Consider the following 19,294-nt stretch of genomic DNA (forward strand, 5'->3'; position numbering starts at 1 on the left):
TATTGTCCTCTCCATTGGTATACTGGGCTTCTGGAAGGTTCTGCTATAGAAAATACATGGATTTTCCACTTGAAAATCATAGTCTTCTGTCTCAACCAGGTCCTCACATGACTGAGAAAAATGTCTTATGATCCTATCCAGGTGTCTTTCCAGGATTGTATAGTGTTATATAATCCTTATTTCAAAATTACACTGTTTGAGATGAGCCCAACCCCCCCTGCCATGACCATGAGGCCCTTCCTGGAATGTCCTGCATTTTAATTCTCACATCTGGTCACTATTTTCTGACTGGAACACACCTGCCTCAAGTGTCCCCATCTTTAATTATAGTGCTCCTGCTGCCTATAGTATCCCCTTTCCTCTCCTGTCCTCTGGACTGGTTCTTTTTGTTTGTTTTTGTTTCTGTTTTTTTTGATACAGGGTCTTATTGGGCAGTTTAGGCTGTCCTTGAACTTGATATGGAGCACAGGCTGGCCTTGAATTTATGGTGATCCTTCTCCCTCAGCTTTCTGTGCCCCCATGCCTGGCTGGACTGTTTGATTCTTGTTCCAAGTTACTTAAGGTGCACCCTACATAAGTAACACATTGACACCCTCCTAGCCATGTCCTCCTATGTCTTCTGCACCTCTCTGGGAGAGCTGTCAGTATTGTTTTACTTGCCTGTTTTTATCTTGCATTTCTTTAGGGCTCAGAAGGGAACCACTTAGTCAATGTAAAGTTGCTTAGTATAATGTTTATCACAGTTATTTTATGAATAAAGTAATTAATGAATTATTCAACACTTAGGTTCCTCAAGCCCATTTTTTGTGTCATCTATTCGTGGTACAGTAATTGAAAGCACAGCTTCAACTGGGACTTTGACACAGATTCCTATTTTCCCTAAATATGAAGTAGAACTTGATTCTTCTAGAAAAATCACTGCTTATCCGGGGAAGGAACACATTCAACGTGTTCTGGAAGAGTATTCACATCAAGTCAAAGATTTGCAGAGAAGACTAAATGAAGTGAGTTTCATTCTTCTCTTCTAGCACCTGTACTGTTCTGGGGATAAAAGGGACACGCACTGCCTTTCAGTAAATCTGCTTTTCCTAGATGAAAATGTTAGCCACAAATCAGTGGGTCAAACTAACAAGCGCTTTCTAGTTGACTTTTCAAAATTGAGCTAATGAAAAGTCTATATAACTATTTTCCTTTGTTAATAATTATTTATAGCCAGGAATAGTATCATACACCTGTAATCCCAGCACTTGGGATACTGAAAGAAGGGGATTGCCATGAGTCCGAGGCCAGCCTGGACTCAGTGCTGAGTTCAGTATCATCTTGAACTACATAGCAAGACCCTGTTTCAAACAGCAACAAATTGTCCATAATCCCTTGGTTTCAAGATGTAATCTTTTCTGGGGGGGGGGTACTGGAAATTGAACTCAAGACCTTGCATTTGTCAGTTAGATGATTATGCTTCTGAACTATATCCCTGGCCCTCATGTTATAATCTTAATAAAATTCAAATAGCTTAGAATGTTATAGCTAATGATATTCATCTGCAGATAGAATAATAAATATTTCAGGCCTGCTGTCCTCCTATCATGAACTGGTTTCTCTTTATAAATAAGAGGATATGCTTTTAGATGTATGTGTCTACATACTGCAGCTAAATAGAGTTTAGAAGTTTGCCAGAAATATTAAGTGAACCTCATTGCAGAATTACACTGGCTTTACTGTTGTGTATTGGGTCCCAGTGTCCACAGGCTAAAAGTGACTCACTCTACCCCCAGCTCTTGCTGATGTAATCTCTCCTGGGTGCCTTTGGCTATGTCCAGTATCCATTCTCCACTGTGCCCTCAGGTTCAGCAGCACCAAATCTTGTTCATCTCTGATGTCCCTTGTAGTGCTCAAACTCCATGCTTGATGTAGGCCACTTCCTCTTCCCTGCTGACTGCACCCTAACTGCCCACCAAGGCTCAGGCATTTTCTCCTCAGAATCTGGTCCTCCAGTTGGGGTGGGTGTGTTCTCCACACAGTCACTGCCTTCTATGCCCATGTTGTATTGTTTAATACATTGTTTAATACACCATATTGTACTTATTGCCACATTGTTCTGTCTCATTGATGGTGAACCTTTGGAGCTTTCAGTGATAACAGACAACTTGTTGTGCCACATGTGCCACTGCTCTATATCATCAGACCTTCTGAGCACTTTTAGGGAAAAAGCCCTATAGTTTTGAAAATTATGTACTACCATATTATGTACTGGGCATTCAATGCTGAATATAATAGGACTCCTAAGGAGTTCATTGTTTTCGCAAGGAGCTGGTTATGTAAACAAACAGTGACAACCCTTTATGACAGATATATTAAAGAACATATATAGGGACAAAGGAAGCACAGAATACTAGTGAGAAAAAGAAACTATGTGTGAATTTATTTTCTGTGTCCATTTCCTGGCAGAGTTTATCACTCTTAAGTGGCTCCTAAAAAATTTTAAATCATGAAATAACAGGGCTGTTTGGCTACTTGTAGTATTTAACATGTACCTCCTTTGTCACAGACATGGTGCTAGGTACTGGTTAAGTAAAGATGCAAAGATATCATGTCTTAGACTTACACTGGGAGATCTGTGGTACAGTAGGGGTAAGGAATGATGGTAAATGTAGTTGATACTTTATATGTCTTCTGTCACTTTGCTTTTTGGCATTTGACCAAGTAATTATTTTCCTATTTTGTAAAGATTTCATTTGGTGGTGTCAGTTATCAAATTCAGGGCCTCATGTATGCTAACGCGTGTGCTCTACCTCTGAGCTATGCCCTTCGCCCATTGTTCTGTTCTTCTTTTTTACTTTGCAATCTTTTTTTAAAAAATTCTGGTGCTTGAATGCAGGGCCTTATTCATTGCAACCATATTTTTAATCTCTAGGACTTCCTCCTCAGTCTTTTTGGCATAGCATTCTGTTTTTTATAGCTATAATGTCTCCTAAATTTCTCAGCACATAATCATTTTTGGAAATACTCCTTTGTTCTTTGCATTATCTATCTTTACTTCTGAGTGTTTGCTTGTTCAGTGTTAGTGGCTGGTTTTATTTCAGAATCTTTCAGGGTTCAGTAGTTCTGTTTTTTTGTTCAGACTATAGGATGAGTCAATAGATGAGCTGATGGCAAACTCACTCTTTATGGGCAGAACTTGATGGCCCTGCTTTGGAATAATGAGGTGAGGCATCAGCTTTTATATTGGGAAGTTCTGCATTGCCTGATTTTAGAAAACTTTAATTTCTCTGTGCTGAATATGTTGATTTTTGGGTGGTTTTATATGTTGCCAATATCTTAAGTGTGGTAGAAATAAGAGTGACTTTTCTATATATATATATTTTCAACTAGTTCTGCTATTTTGAAGGAACAAAATTTGTTCCCATTTTCATTTGTCTTAGATTTGTTGCAAGGTAGAGGATGGGTGAAGAGAGGCCAAGCTTGAAGTGAGGAATCTACTTACAGTGTTCAGTCCTCTAGATGAGAGGTGATCATCTGGGGTATGAATAGCAATGATGAAGGAAGTACCACATATATAGCAAGAATTAGTAGTAGCCTTCTGGAAATTACTAGCTAGAAGGATCTATTTTCGTCTAATGGAGATTAATTTGCTTGACTTTTTTACCCCCAGAGCAATGAACTGCATGAGAAGCAAAAGTTTTACCTAAGGCAATCAGTGATCGACTTGCAAACAAAACTTCAAGAGATGCAGATGGAGAGAGATGCCATGGCTGACATCAGGTTGGGATTTGTTACCTGAATGTTTTCCCCATTGATAGTGGTAGGGATCTAACCCAGGACCTGCTGTGTGCCAGGGAGGTCTACTACCACTGAGCTACATCTTCAACCATCAAGTTATTTTTATCTCTTTTTTTCTTTCTCTTTTTATTTATTTTTACAAACACTTGTGTCAAAGGCTCTCTTTCAGTAGATTGCAGTGAGGAAACTGCTCTGCTATGTATGAAACCCCTAGGGAGTTGTTTCTAAAGTTTTACTCTTTAGCAAAATCACTTGTATACATTACTGTTACCAATATTGTTTCTCTTCTTTCATCAATTACATAGACGAAGGGAGAGTCAGTCTCAGGAGGATTTGAGAAACCAGCTTCAAAATACAGTTCATGAACTTGAAGCTGCCAAATGCCTGAAGGAGGACATGCTAAAAGACAGCAGCACACAGATAGAGCAGCTCAGAAAAGTGATGCTTAGTCACGAAGGAGTCCTGCAAGAAATCCGGACCATCCTAGTTGACTTTGAAGAAGCCTCAGGCAAGAAAATACAGGAACAAGACAACATGTCTACCATGCCCTTCCGAAGCTTGGGCACAGCTATTAGTAAAATCCTAAGAGAATTAGACACAGAAATTTCTTATCTGAAAGGGAGGATATTTCCAGTAAGTGGTGAGAAAACTACTTCAATTTTATATTAAAATTCATTAAGAGAATAGTATTACATATGTAATTTTTTAAAAAAATTCTTAAAAGTAAGGCTAGTTCTTGTTTTTGTTCTTTAAAATAATAGAGGTTACTTTCACAGTACTGTTGACCTGCTCTGGTACTGGGGATTGAACTCAAGGCATTATAATGCCAGGCTCAAAGAGCCCTACCACTAGGCTAAATTCCATTTGATTTTTTATTTTGAGGCAAGGTTCATTAAGAGAACCAGGGTGGCCTTGAACTTGTGACCTTTCTCCCTCAGCCTCTTGGGTAGCTGGGATTACAAGGCTGTACTACCATGCCCTGCCCACATCTGTCTGGATAGGAAATTACTTTGATTTGTCTGTACAGCTTCATTAAAGTGTAATCAGAGTAAAAGATCTAGTAAAATAATAGAATTTACTGGAATTCAATATTCTATTTGCATCTAAAGCATTTAGTTGAAAATCTACAAATTTAGCAAGCTTTAGATTTTTGGATACCTAAAACTATCTCTCTCTCTCTTTTTTTTTTTAACTAGGTAGAGGATCAACTTGAAACATTGAAAACTGAATCACAGAACAAAATAGAACTACTACTGCAACAACATCAAGACAGGTAGGTTTCTGACTAAGGTATGGAAAATCAGAATGAAACCATACCACAGTTCTATAATCACTTAAGTGAAATTCCAAAAGTCTAAAAAGCTCTGAGACAGATCTTCTTCAAAAGTTTGTAGCCAGCTCATGTTAAAGAAAATAATTTTTCTGACCCTTGTTAAAGCTGTAAGAAAGGCTTAATTCAACAGAGTTTTTCAGGAAGAGAAAGAGACCAAGGTCAACTCTCAGTGTGGGAGGGCAAGTGGGGAACCAGTGAATGGGAAGTTATTATGCAGAGACACCTAGGGATTTCTGCCCAAGGCAGCCAGGGACTGAGTTGTCCGTGCTGGTGAATGAGGAGCCTCATTGATCAAGCTTCAAGGATGGAAGAATCTTACTGGATAGAATTCTTGCTAGGACTGTGCTGGGTCAGAAAAAAGACCAGAGCTAAGCCTGATGCTTAATTAAGAGAGGGCTTAGAGGCATCTGACAGGCGTCACTTGTTTGTTGGCAAAACCTGACCAGAACTAACGCTGAGATTCTTAGTTTTTATGATTTAGTTTCGACACTTATAAACTTGTATTTGTAATGTGTTTGGTACACAGGACCCTTCCCTAGATCTTACTTATAGTGTCATAAAATATACCGTACTTAAAATTCTCTTTTTGAGGCTGAGTTACCCAGGCTGGTCTCAAGCAAAGTCTTAGGCTCCATGATCCTCTTGCCTCAGCTTCCTAACTAGCTGCAACTACAGATTTGTGCCACTATGGCCTATTCAGCACTTTATTTTGTTATTGTAAAATTTTAAAATTCTGCATTTTATAATCTAGCTAGCTCTTTAAAAATTTAGATAAAGTATTCTGGACTAAAAGAGTAGCATATACTGTGATGAAAACAGTATGGTGCTGGCCAAAAAAACAGACACGAAGATCAGTGGAGCAGATTAGGACATGCAGAAACAACTCCAGACACACTGTCACTTTATCTTTGACAAAGGTGCCAAATGCATTCACTGAAAGATAGATAGCCTCTTTAATAAATGGTGCTGGAAAAACTGGCGCTACACATGCCAAAGATTAAAACTGGGCCCATATCTTTCACCATGTACTAAGATAAAATTGGAATGGACCAAAGATCTTCATATAGAAACAGAAGCATTGAATTTGCTGGAAGATAGAGTAGGTAAAACTTGTCGGGGGCTGGGGATTTAGCTCAGCGGCATAAGCCGCCTGCCTTGCAAGGAGGCAGTCGTGAGTTCGATCCCCGGTACCGATAAAAAGCAAAAAGACCAAAAAAAAAAAAAAAAAATTTAAACTAAAACTTGTCGTAGGCAAAGACTTTATGAACAAAACTCTGACTGCATAAGAACTATCACAAAGAATCAACAACTGAAGTCTCATCCTATTGAAAAGCTTTTGCACAGCAAGAGAAACCACCAACAGAGTGAAGAGACAACCCACAACAAGGGTAGAAATAATGTTTGCCAACTGTATCTCAGACAATGGATTATATCAAGAACATATAAAGAACTCGAAAAAAATCATTCCTCCAGATTTAAAGACCCAAAAATGGGCATCTGAGATGAGTACATACTTCTCAGATGAAATACAAATAGCAAATAATGTGAAAAATGTTCAATGTTGCTGGTTATTTGAGAAATGCAACTTAAAACAACACTGAATGAATTTCCACCTCATTCCAGAAAGAATGGCTATTATCAAGAAATCAATCAAAAACAAATGCTAGCAGAGCTGGGGGAAAAAGGAACTCTTCTCCACTGTTGGTGGGAATGCAGACTGGTGCAACCACTGTGGAACTCTGTGGAGAGTCCTCAAAAAGCTAGGATTGGAGGTCCCTTTTGACCCAGCTATTCTCCTTCTAGGTATCTTGCCAAAAGAATTTAAAAACATCATACCACAGTGATGTATGTGCACTCATGTTTGTAGCAGCACAATTTGTAATCTTGGAAACAACCTAAATGCCCATCCACTGAGGAATGGATAGAAAAGATACAGTATTTTTATACAGTGCTGTACTACTTAGCCATAAAGAAGTTTATCCTTCTTTATGGATAATCTAGAGACTTTTATAGGCAAATGGATGTAACTTGAGACCATAATTATAAGTGAAATAAATAAGACACACATATATAAACATTGTATTGTCTCACTGGTATGAGAAGCTGAAAGAAATAGATAGATAGATAGATAGATAGATAGACAGACAGACAGACAGACAGACAGACAGACGGACGGATGGACGGACAGACAGACAGACAGACCAACCCACCTCATACAAAGGATTTCTCTAAATTCACTGAAGAGAAAGATTTGTGCTGGTATTGTTCAGACAGTTGAATGCATATCTTGTGCTCCGGGTGAATGATTTGGGATGACAATGTGCAATGTATTGTTGCTCCTTGATTGACATACTTTGAAATTTTGTTTTAGTTTTTTCTTTTTTTTCTCCTTGAAATAAAATGGATTTTTTTTTTAAAAAAGAGAGTAGCATATACAAATCTGAAGCAAAATATTAAATTTGAGAATGTTTAAAATCATTTTAAAAGTAATTCATAGTCAAGTGAAATTTTCTCTATCAAGTAACATTACCACATTCTTTCTATAGGATTGAACAGTTGATAAGTGAACATGAAGTTGAAATAACAGGACTTACAGACAAAGCTAGCAGTGCTCGGAGCCAAGCCAACAGTATCCAAAGTCAACTGGAAATTATTCAGTATGTGTGTGCTGGGGGTTTGAGATTGGATTGACAATTGAAATTGATCTTCATTTAAAAATATTATTTTAACTTTCTGTCCTAAGATCTTTTAGCCATTGTTTATTAATTGATTCCATAAGAAAGTATAGCTTTTCTAATACTTAAATGAACAGAAAAGGTGACTTAACATACAGATAATATTATCTGACCATCTGACAAGTATTATTGTAAGTATTTGGATCCCCTAGAACTGGCTTCCAACATTGATTTGTTCATATTTAAACTGATAGAATAAAACAAACAAATGCACCACACATGTATTTGTGTATATATGTACATAATACATATAAATAAAATAATGTACACATATGAAAGTTGGTTTTTTTGTTTTGTTTTGTTGTCTTTTTGAGAAGGGTTGGCCTATGCAGTTTGGGTTGGCCATGAACTCACTTTGTAGCCCAAGCTGATCTCAAACTTGCAAGGATCCTCCTGCCTCAGCCTCCTGAGTGCTGGGATTACAGGCATACACCACCACACCTGGCACACATATAAAAGTTTTATAATATGAACTAGCATGTTAAGATTTGTGGAGCAGGTACTGAAGATTTAACCCAGGGCCTTGTACTTGGTAGGCAAATGCTCTACCACTAAGCTACATCCTCAGCTTTTAAAAAAATTTTTATTTTGAAACAACTTCTTGCCAATTTCCCAGGGTAGACTTAAACTTGGAATCCTACTGTCTCAATCTCTGTGCCCAACATACTACAGACTTTTTCTGTGAATATTTTCAGTCATATACAAAAGTAGAGAAAAAACAGTATAGTTACCATTTTTGAGCTAAGCATTTTTTTTTCTTTCTCTCTTTCACTTTTTCTCCTTTTTGTGCTAGGGATTGAATCCAGAGAGCTTTGTGGATACTATCTATTGTTGAACTCTGCTCCTATCTCTGAGCTGCAACTGTTTTTTGTTTTTTTTTTTTTTTTTTTTTTTTTTGGTATGGGGAATCAAACACAACCTCATGCTTGCCAGGCAGGTGCTATACCACTGAGCTATATCCTGGACCTTTTTTGTTTTTTCTTTCTTTTTTTTTCTTTTTGTTTTTTTTGTTTTTTGTTTTTGAGACAGGGTCTCTGTATGTAGCTCAGATTGACCTACAACTTGCTGTGTAACCCAGGATAGTCTCAAACTCACAGTGATCATCCTGTTTCAGCCTCCCAAGTGCTGGGATTACAGGCATGAACTATCATGCTTCCCTGAGTTGCAACATTTTTTAAATGAAAAAAGTTTTTGTTTCGGTACCGGAAATCAAACATGACCTCGTGCTTGCCAGGCAGGCACTTGTATCACTGAGCTAAATCCCCAGCCCATGAGCTGCAACTTTTAAGAAGCAATTCCAGATAATAAAATACAGTTGGCTTAGTAATGCCTTGTAAAATAATTAGAGGTAGTGTCCAAAAGCTAAAGTACTTGAGTATCACACGTATTCTTAGTTTGCTATTTGCTTTTATATTCCTTCCCAACCAACCCTAGAGAACAAGCAAGAAACCAGAATTCAATGTATATGCGTCAGCTCAGTGACCTAGAATCTACTGTTTCTCAGCTGCGTTCTGAATTAAGGGAAGCCAAAAGGATGTATGAAGACAAGGTAAATTTAGATTTTGCTGTTGTGCTTCTAGCGACTGTTATATACAAAATTAGCAATATATTTTTAATAGTTTATTTGAAAATGATACCTCTGATTAAAATCAGTTTATGAACCGGAGTAGGAAGATGTTAAATTATCTCTTAAACTGTAGAGAAGCAATTTTTATTTAAACAGTATGCACAGATTCATTCTTAGAAAAATATTTTTGCACATTTTAAGTTTTTAAAAATTAAATTCAAGGATTGGGGATGTAACTTAGTAATAGAGCACATGCTTAGTATGTGTGAAGCCCTGGGTTCAGTCTCCAGCACCACAAAGATAAACAAACAAGAAATTTAAAAATAGGACCATAATATTTTTACAAGTTTTAGCTTTAGCAAATATTTCAGTACCAACTAATCTACCCCTACCACTCAGTATTTTGGAGACCTACCTCCTCTCTAACTTAACCCTTAATCATTGGCTAGCAAACTGAATTTTAAGATTAATAGGGAAATAAGTCATTTTTCATCAGTCTTAGTAACTTTTTACTTGTTGCTGAGACAAAATACCTAATGCCCAAAATGAATGAAGGAAAGATTGATTTATTACAATTTTGGAGGTTTCAGTCCATACTCAGTTGGCTCCGAAGGGCAGGGTGGCATGGCAGGCCACTATTCATGGCCAGCTACAAACAGAGCCAGTAGGAGAAAGAGACACACTTTCCTCTTGCCATTACATTGTATCCTGTTCCACCCCTAGGTGGGTGTAGCACTCACACCACCAATTCAAGCACTAGACAACAAACCAATCACAAATGCTAGATTTGGTTGAGTCCATAATTCATGAAGCTTGGGGGCCACTGACATATACCATGACATTCCACCCCTGACCTCCAAAGACTCGTGCACAACCTTTACACATCTCCAAGAGGTGCGAAAGTCCTAACAGTTTCAACATCTCTGAAAAGTCCAAGTCTCAAGTCTACTCAAGATCTATGGCAAAGTCTTAACTGTGACCCCCTGTATAAATGAAACAATGTTAAACATTTCCAAAATGCAAAGGCACAAGATAAACATTACCATGCCAACAGTTACAAATGGAATACAAAGCATTGGAAACAAAGCAAGTCCGACATCCAGCAGGTAGAAATTAAGTCCTAGAGTTCCATACTCAGCATTTGAAGTAATCTGGTTGCAAGCTCTAAAAGGCTTGGGTGATTCCACCTCCATGGCACTTCCAGAGATTTCAGCTTTGGCAGCTTCTCTCTCTCAAGCCCCCTCTGCTCAGTTTTTGCAGCCTCCCTTGGATGATCCACGTTCCTGGGTTTTCCAAACTTTTGGGGTTCCCACTGCATCTTTGGCTTCACCCTTATATCTTTACATATTGCCCACTCAAGATTACACTGCTTGGCTTGCCAGGCCTTTTGCAATCAAGGTGGAAGCCATCTTGCCCTCAGAATTTGCACATTTTCCTTGCACCTAAAATCAGTGCCATATGGATGCCTCCATATTTTGCTGCCAGCTGGAGCAGTAACCAGTTGGCTATAGGGGTCAAGTGCCTAGATTTCTGGGCTCTGTGAACCTGCTTGTGAGGAAAAGTTTCTCCTATGTCATTGCCATTCTGGAACCTGGTATGGCTGCTGCCATTTTAGAACCTCATATGGCTGTTGCCATTTTGGAGCATGGTGCTCTGAAGCTTTCTTCTCTGAACAAATTCTTTAACTTTTGCAGTTTTGAGGCTGCAAAGGATGGAGACTGACTGCTTCCTGGGATGTCCCCTGGCCATCTTTTTTATTTCTCTGTTCTTTCTCAGCAATCAAAAAGTCTCAGCTCTGTCTTTACAGTCCACAGCTTTACTGGAGTTTTCTTTCTGGCCAAACTCATAGCATTTTATATTATTCTGCTGGTCTCTTTGTTCTTGATTTGCAACATAAATCTGGCTAAAAGCCCCCAACAATAGCCATGCCAGTGTCTCAACATTAAACTGCCTTTAAATTTCTTTTGCCAGATTAATCAGTCCTCTGCCCTTAATCAGGCAAAATCTCTGGACATGAGCAGAATGCAGAAACACTTTCCACCAGGCCATAACACACATGGTCTAGAGTCCAACAACCAATACAGTTCTTCCCAACAGAAACCTCCGAAGTCTGGTCTTTACTGGCAGGCTTTCTATCAGCTTCCTGGTCTCCGGAGCTCTGAACATACCCTCCCATGCAAAACAACCTAAGCTGTTCCAGTTCTATGCATTCAGGTGACATCTCTGAACCTTTCCAAACTGCCAACAAGCCATTTCCAAAGGCTTTTGAGGCACATGGTCAGAAATAATCACAGCAATGACCCAACTCCTCTGGTACCAAATTCTGTCTTAGTTACTTTTTACTTGTTGCTGAGATAAATACCTGATGCCCAAAATGAAGGAAGGAAAGAGTTCTTACAATTTTGGTGGCAGGGTTGCATGGCAGGCCACCATTCATGGCCAGCTGCAAACAGCAAGAATGAGCGGGCAAGAGAGAGACACACACCTTCCTCCCTCCATTACATCATATCCTTGCTCCACCCTTAGGTGAGTGTAACACTCACTCCACCAATCTAAGCACTAGACAAAAAACCAATCACCAATGCTAAATTTGGTCAAGTCCATAATTGCAGAGGATTGGGAGTCACTGACATAAACCATAACATCATCATAATTCCTCTTAAAACCAGATATTAATTGATATTTGATACTATGTTTCTATTTTTTTCCATAAATAAAGAGAAATTATCTAGTATCACCAATCATTTATCCAGGGTTTAAGTTTTTATTAATTTCAACTATTTGTAAAACAGTAAAGATTCTTACAATCAAAGAGCTTCTGCTCAAAGGAGCTTATGCTCTGCATTCCCTGTGGGAAGGGTGACCGCACGTGATGTTTGTCTGGGGCTATTTCAGTTTATGCCTTCCGTCCCATGGTCCTGTTTTGTGAATGTTACCTTTCATCTCCAAGTGTCCCAATTGGGCTCACGAGACTGTTTTGGCTCACTTTCAAGCATGGAAATTAGACCTTAGCCTTTAACTCTTGTGGCAAGATAAGAATGATGAAGAAGTTAGACAAGGTTTTACTAATGCCTAAGCAATGAAGAGTAACACGAAATTATGTAATATAATCTCACTTACAGATCAGATCCTCTGCAGCAGTGTCTCTTTAGATACTTTTAGCTGTTTTTGTTGTCTGTCTTGGTTACTTTTCTTTTCTTGCTAGGACAAAATAATCAACACCCAGATGCAGGAAGCAAAGTTTGGCAGTTTCAGTCCATACTCAGCTGGCTCCAAGGCAGGGAGGCATAACTAAGGGAGTCACAAGAGATAAGAGTGAAAAGGGTAAAAGGGAAAGGCATGTGTTGTTCCCTCCCTTTTATTATTCTGCCCTGGATAAGTGCATCACTCACTGGTCTCCGGAGCTATGAATTAGTCACAAATGCTAGACTTGACTGCTTTTGAGAGGCTTGCCTCCCACCATGATGCATGTGGCTTTGGGGAGACATTTAAACACAACCCATAATAATATCTTTTTGAGTCATGGTTTCACTGTGCAGTTCAGCCTGCTCTTGAACTCACTTTGTAACTCTGATTGGGCTTGAACTTGCAGTGATCCTACTACCGCAGCCTCCTGAGTGCTAAGAGTATAGGTATGTACCACCACCTCTCCAGATTCTTGATCACTGTTTAAGAAATGCAGTTTAGTTTATAACCCAATACATGCATGAAACTGAAGCAAGCTTTACAAAGCAGTGTGTGCCTCTTTACATGTTATGTGGACTATTTCTGTTCTTGACCCCCTGATGCTGTCTTGACCCCTTCACTTGACCTTATGATTCACTGGTGGGGATGCAGTGAATAACACGGACCCATAGTCTAAATGCTTCTTCACTATGGCTGCCTCCATCTTACACTGCTAAAGGACTAGACACAAGAAACAACAGCCCAGGAAGAACATTCTTTCTTTTCTCCCTCTCTGAGGCCTACTTTCTGTGTTCTAATGTCTTTTCTCAGGACAAGCTTCTTTCCTGAAGATGAACAGCAGTAATGTCCATCCCATTCTGGATAGACCAAGCCCACCCAAAGGGTGTAACCCCACCTCACAGGGTACAAGCAGAAGAATGGTCATGATGCCAATGCCTCATGGGCTCAGAGGATTCTGTATTGCTCTAGAGAGGAAATAGAATGGTAGTGGTACAGCTCAATATAATAACATATCAATGAGTAATTGCTCAGACCATTTTGAAAATATATTATTTGCTGATGGATTAAACCCTTTAAAATGCCACAGTATATTAAATAAATTTCAATTCACTTGTATTTTCTTACACAATTTGTAATTTCTGTAGCTTTTTATTACATGGTGACTTAGAAAAATTAATCCTTCATGAGAATCATCCATTGTTTGCTAATTTTCATTTGTGCTGATCTATAGTATCATGTTGATCAATTCTAAATGAAAGCATGATGGAAATTTTAACAAATAATAAAATACCCATCTAACCATGCAAAGGAGGTTTTTGGGTTTTTATAAACATTTATCTCTTTGGCATTCTAGAAGCATAAGAAGCATGACTAAACTTTTCATATGGATGTTTGGGGATCATATAGATGCAAACATGATATGAGGACCACTATTTTATTTTGCTCTAATGTTGAGAGTCTTCCACAGAGCTGGCACCTAATTAATGGTTAACTAGGCTCCTAATAGTAACTCCTTTTAGTTTAGCTAAATGCTGAGATATATTTTGACCCTGAGAGATGACTTTCTGCTGCATTAATATAGAGGGCAATAATATACTTTTGCCTGGAAGGGCTTTAATAATATATGGTATAACTAAATAAGGAAAATCAAACAGATTAACCAAGAGGATTTCATTCAGGGGATCAGTCACAAAAAATTCTATTGTTATAAAAAATTTTTGGTTTTTTTTTACAATGAATATAAAATATTATAAACAAAGTCTGCTTACTTTCTTGTATTTTTATATACCTTGACTTTACACGGCTAAAACCTATTAAAACCATAAAAATCTATTTTATTTTCTTGTGCTTCAGTGCACATTTTACTGTGTACCATCCAGATAATAAAAAAGAATGATATGAAAAATATATAAAAGATGCGATTAAAAATGAACGTTGTCAAAAAAAAAAAAAAAAAAAAAAAGAGCTTTGTCAGTGGTTGACTAGGTGGTGCCTCCTGCGGGCCCCTGGCCTCCTTGCTGCTGTCTTCCTGGTGGGAAGCGCCTCCCACACGGACTGGATATCAGTGCAAGCCTGAAAAAAGTAATTTCTTCCTCCTGAGCCATGGCATATCAGTTATGCAGAAATACTGCTTTGGGAAAGAGTCTTCAGGATTAGGGTTTGATAAGGCTGAAAATTCAGCGTTGGCTCGGAGGGTCAGGAACAAAGTCAGTTTCAGGGATTCTCTAGATATGTACAGATTCTGCGGTAATATATGGGCTTTTGTATTGAACAATGCTGAATTCAGAGAGATGACAGAACTTATTAAAGTGGATAAAGTGAAAATTGTAGCGTGCGATGGTAAAAGTACTGGCTCCAATACTACAGAATGGATAGGGAAAAGAGTGGCTTTTTAGTGCCATCTGCAATTATTCATCACTTTTTGGAGAAAGGTAAAGATTATTTTAGAATTTATTCTAGAATTACAAAAATGACTACATTGTGCTATACTATCAGAGAATTCTTGCAGAAAAATGCTTATAACTCTATCCTTTTACATTCCGTTTGTTGTAAAGCATGAAAAACATAACTTTCTAAAATGGCAAACCAATGGTTGTAGCCCTCCTGAAAACATTCATTAATAAACTCATTTTAAAACTCAATGTGAGGGCTGGGGATTTAACTCAGCAGCATAAGTGCCTCCCTGACAAGTACAAGGTTGCAAGTACGATCCCTGGTACAAAAAAAAAACCAAAACCAAAAACAAAAACAAAAAACAATGTGAATAATAAGCAGGCAATATATAGATGTTAGATAAGCATTTTTGAAAGAGTACCATGTTCCTTGCAAAGGAGCTTGGAAAACCCATTCATTTGAAAAAAGTCATGTGAGAATAGGCATGGTGGTGGTATATACATCTGTAAAGCCAGCGCCCTGGCCAGTGTGGCAGCTTAGCAAGATTCTGTCTCAAAAATCTTTTAAAAAGGGCTGGAGGAGTAGCTAAGGGCAAAGAGTCTGCATTTAATTCCTAATGCTATAAAAAATGAAGTCATGTTAGTTTCATCAGTTGTAAATTTTATCAGATGAAAAACACTGTTACCAAAAGCCATTTGTAAGAATTTTTCATAATTAGTGTTAGTCAAAATTTAGGCCCTCTCACTATAAAGGTTGAAAACTCGTTAAGAGAGAAGTATGTTGATAGTAAAATTACTGTGAGTCTAGAAATTATAATGCTTTCTAAGTAGATTATGCTTTAGACATCCTGTTAACTATAAAATATCTTACAGAAAGGAGGAGAGGGCTGGATTTATAAGCCTGTTTGGGAGCTTGAAATTTGGTAAATGGTTGCAGTTGATGGTGCTTGCCGGAGAGAAGCATTATGCTGACTAGGTGCCAGGGTTTCTACATGGATTACTGGCTTGACCTACTAATTGGAATGATAGTTCATGCCATTCTCCAGGTACCCCTACAGCTGTCATCTCAGCATGTTAGTGTAAGCCTTGGCTCCCTCATTAAATTAACGGTCATCCTTGCATCCTTGGGCACACATACATAATCTGTGTCACCTGTTCCCCTGATCGTTTCTTCATCTTCACTACCAACCATCGCATAGCCTATGTAATTAAGCTTGAAAAAGGGTCAGAGCCCAAGATTTTTATCCTTCTTCCTCTGCTTTTCACATGATTCCTATCAGAATCAACATCCTGCCCTTGAGGCAGGAGGATCATTGTGAGTTTGAGACCAGCCTAGGATACAAAGTGAGCTCAAGATGAATCTGAGCTGCATAGCAAGACCCTATCTCAAAAACACAAACCAAAAAAAAAGTCCTTGCTATCTTTCAAAACTAAACCCAGTTGTAGCCAGGTGGAAGTTATTTTGGTCTCTTCCATTTTAGCCTCTCAGATTTAATTAAATACATGAAGAAACACTTAAAGGAAAAAACATATTAAAAATGTGATTTAGCTGGGATTGGAAGTCCCATTTGTTCCAGCTATTCCACTTCTAGGCATATTCCCAGAAGAACTGAAAACATCATACCACAGTGATATATCTGCACCCATGTTTATAGCAGCACAATTTGTAATAGCCAGATCTTGGAAACAACCTAAGTGTCCATCAACTGAGGAATGGATAAAAAAGCTGTGGTATTTTTATACAATGGAGTACTACTCAGCTATAAAGAATGATCACATTGAGATATTTATAAATAAATGGACACAGCTTGAGACCACATTCATACACAAAATAACACATGTATAAATACCGTATAGTTTCCCTAGTGTAAGAAATGGTAAGAACACGTAAGAGTTTATAGTAATCATGATTTCCCATTACATTGCTCTGAAGCCTTATAATGTCTGCATTCATTAGTTGGAATGGTTTTATCCTAGTTTGTTTGATTTTATTATCTGTGATAGTATAAACAGCTATTTTAAAGAAGACATTAGAATAGCCAGAGCTGATTTAGTATCATCTTACTCTGAAGTCCTACTATGCTTTTGTTTTCTGTTGTCTTTGGTTCTGCCCTGTTTTATCTTATTGGATATTATTATGTGTGATAGTATAAACACATTTTCTATGGAAAATGAAGCTATAGTAGCAGCCATTGTTCGTTTTCTGCTATTTGGTTCTGAAAGCCCTGTAATGCTTTCATTCTCTTGAATGGTTTTATACTGTTTTGTTATGCTTGATACTATCGTATATGAAGCTATGCTCAACTATTTCAAAGAAAGAGACACTATGGTAGTTACTGTTAATTATGGGTTGTCTTGTGGTAAAATGCTGTGTTACTTGCATTGTTCTGATCTGATCTGCTTTATGTCCTCTTTTGTCGTAATGTCTTTAAAATTAAAAAAAATAAAAAATGTGATTTGTTCCAGATGTGGTGGAATATGCCTGTAATTCCAGCATTTGGGAGGTCGATACAGGAGGATACAGTTCACGGCCAACCTGGGCTACATAGTGAGTTCAAGGCCAGCCTGAACTCTACACAGTGAGATCTGTCTCAAAAAAAAAAAGTAGAGATTTGTGAGAAAAAGAAACTTAAAGGATGTATTGATATTAAACATTAGTGTATTATTAGAGGCAGTATTAATATTTTTCCTGAGGTCAGATTTCTACACTTAAATAGTATAGTATAGTGGGGTGTAGTTCAGCGGTAGAGTACATGGGTTTGATCCTTAGAATTCCTCAAAAATGTTGTTATTGTTAAAATAAAGTGTTTACTATTTTAAAAAATTGGCATTGTGACAGATCTGAACAAGACTGTCCCAAATAGAATGCATGAATTAAAAGAAAACTCATTAAGGAAAGATGTTTCTCTTAAGATTAACAAAAGTATTTCCATATTGGTGAAAATAGAAATTGCGGTCAGGGAAAATTTTAGATGTAGCTTTTGTAGCTGACCAAAGTGTTTTACTGTAATACTGTTTTCTGTTCATTTCGTTCCATTTTAGGAGAACCTCCCAGAATTCCCCTTTTCTAATTTGGATCAGTAGAAGCTGTCACTATTGGCTCAGTGGACTGAGCTTTACTATTAACTTTCACTTTTTGACAACAAAAATACTTCATGATCATAATTCTAAGTTTACTTTGCTACTTTGAAAGCATTTGGGGCTGAATTTCTTATCCTGAGAGTGAACATTTCAGGGCACTGGTTGGAGCAAGTCCCTGTGCGGAAGAGGCCATGCAGACACTTGGCATAGTTGCGCGAGTGCTCCTGTGCCGGCCTGCAGCAGCCCCTACTGGGCCATGGCTGTGTCTTTTTTTGAGCACAGGAAAAATGAAAACAAAAAGCACCCACCAGGGCTGGGGGTTTAGCTCAGCGGCATAAGCGCCTGCCCTGAAAGCAGGCAGTCGTGAGTTCGATCCCCAGTACCGATAAAAAGGAAAAAGACAACAAAAAAAAAAAGTAAAAAAAAAAAAAAAAAAGCACCCACCAATATGACACCACCAGAAAACCACCAATAACAGAATCTTAACAATTGGTAATATCCCTGAAATCAACGTGACATTGGAATGAAAGCTTAGTACTTATTTATCCTGTGATCCAAACCAAAAAATGCATTCATAGATGGTGAAAGGGAAAACCAGTGCCATTACCTGAAAAGAAAAGAAAAAGCTTTTGCCGTATCTCAGATGTTAATTTTTTTTCTGGACATTTTAAAAGGCTTTTCTTTCAGTATTTTTCATGGCTGTTTTTATCAGCTCAGCTGCTACTTCAGTAGTTTTCCTTTTCACTCTCCATTTATCTTTTTGATTGATTAATTCATATAAATATTTTTACTCTAAAAAGTGAAAGATAAAAGCAGAGCTATAGCAGCTGAGTCAGTACTGACAATGACCAAACCAGTGTTCCTACAGGGGTCTGGAAGGGCTACTTAATGAGCAGGTAGATGAGAAGATGAGACTTTATTAGCTTGCCCCCTTTTCTTTTTTGTGTTCTTTCATTTTGATCTCACAGATTTTACCATCAAGTTTGATGTTATGAAATGGTCAATCCAGAGTTTAAAATAAAAGTAAACCTAAAAAAAACCCTAAAAAAGCAAGTCTTAAGTTTTCATAACAGAAAAACAAATAGCATTTTTGCTTGAGAATAGAAATGCTTTGTGTCAAGCCAGATGTGCGTAGACCTGTAATCCCAGAATTTGGGAGGCTAAGGCAGGAAGATAACCATGAGTTTGAGGCCAGGCTGGGCTACATAAACGAGTTCAA

The 19,294-nt window shown here is 38.0% G+C and overlaps 1 protein-coding gene across 14 annotated transcripts in view; it reads left to right on the plus strand.

The window, feature by feature from the left end:
* Ccdc158 (coiled-coil domain containing 158) overlaps nt 1-19,294 on the plus strand; it is a 90,088-nt gene that overhangs the window by 14,383 nt on the left and 56,411 nt on the right. For 11 of the 14 annotated variants that reach the window (XR_010046951.1, XR_010046952.1, XR_010046953.1 and 8 more), the window contains exons 4-9: nt 787-1,004; nt 3,653-3,762; nt 4,086-4,413; nt 4,977-5,053; nt 7,660-7,770; nt 9,283-9,397. Coding sequence is in view for 11 of the 14 variants with exons in the window: in XM_063247232.1 (XP_063103302.1) it covers nt 787-1,004; nt 3,653-3,762; nt 4,086-4,413; nt 4,977-5,053; nt 7,660-7,770; nt 9,283-9,397 (959 nt within the window). In the remaining 3 variants the exon portion in view is untranslated. Of the gene's footprint in view, nt 1-786; nt 1,005-3,013; nt 3,206-3,652; nt 3,763-4,085; nt 4,414-4,976; nt 5,054-7,659; nt 7,771-9,282; nt 9,398-13,411; nt 13,911-19,294 lie in introns of those variants that run through there. The other 3 variants (XM_063247237.1, XM_023560627.2, XM_063247236.1) reach the window with 3 other exon arrangements.

This window comes from Cavia porcellus, unplaced genomic scaffold, assembly GCF_034190915.1.
Source record: "Cavia porcellus strain 051 isolate PalLab524CR breed Dunkin Hartley unplaced genomic scaffold, mCavPor4.1 scaffold_4, whole genome shotgun sequence".
NCBI lineage: Eukaryota > Metazoa > Chordata > Mammalia > Rodentia > Caviidae > Cavia > Cavia porcellus.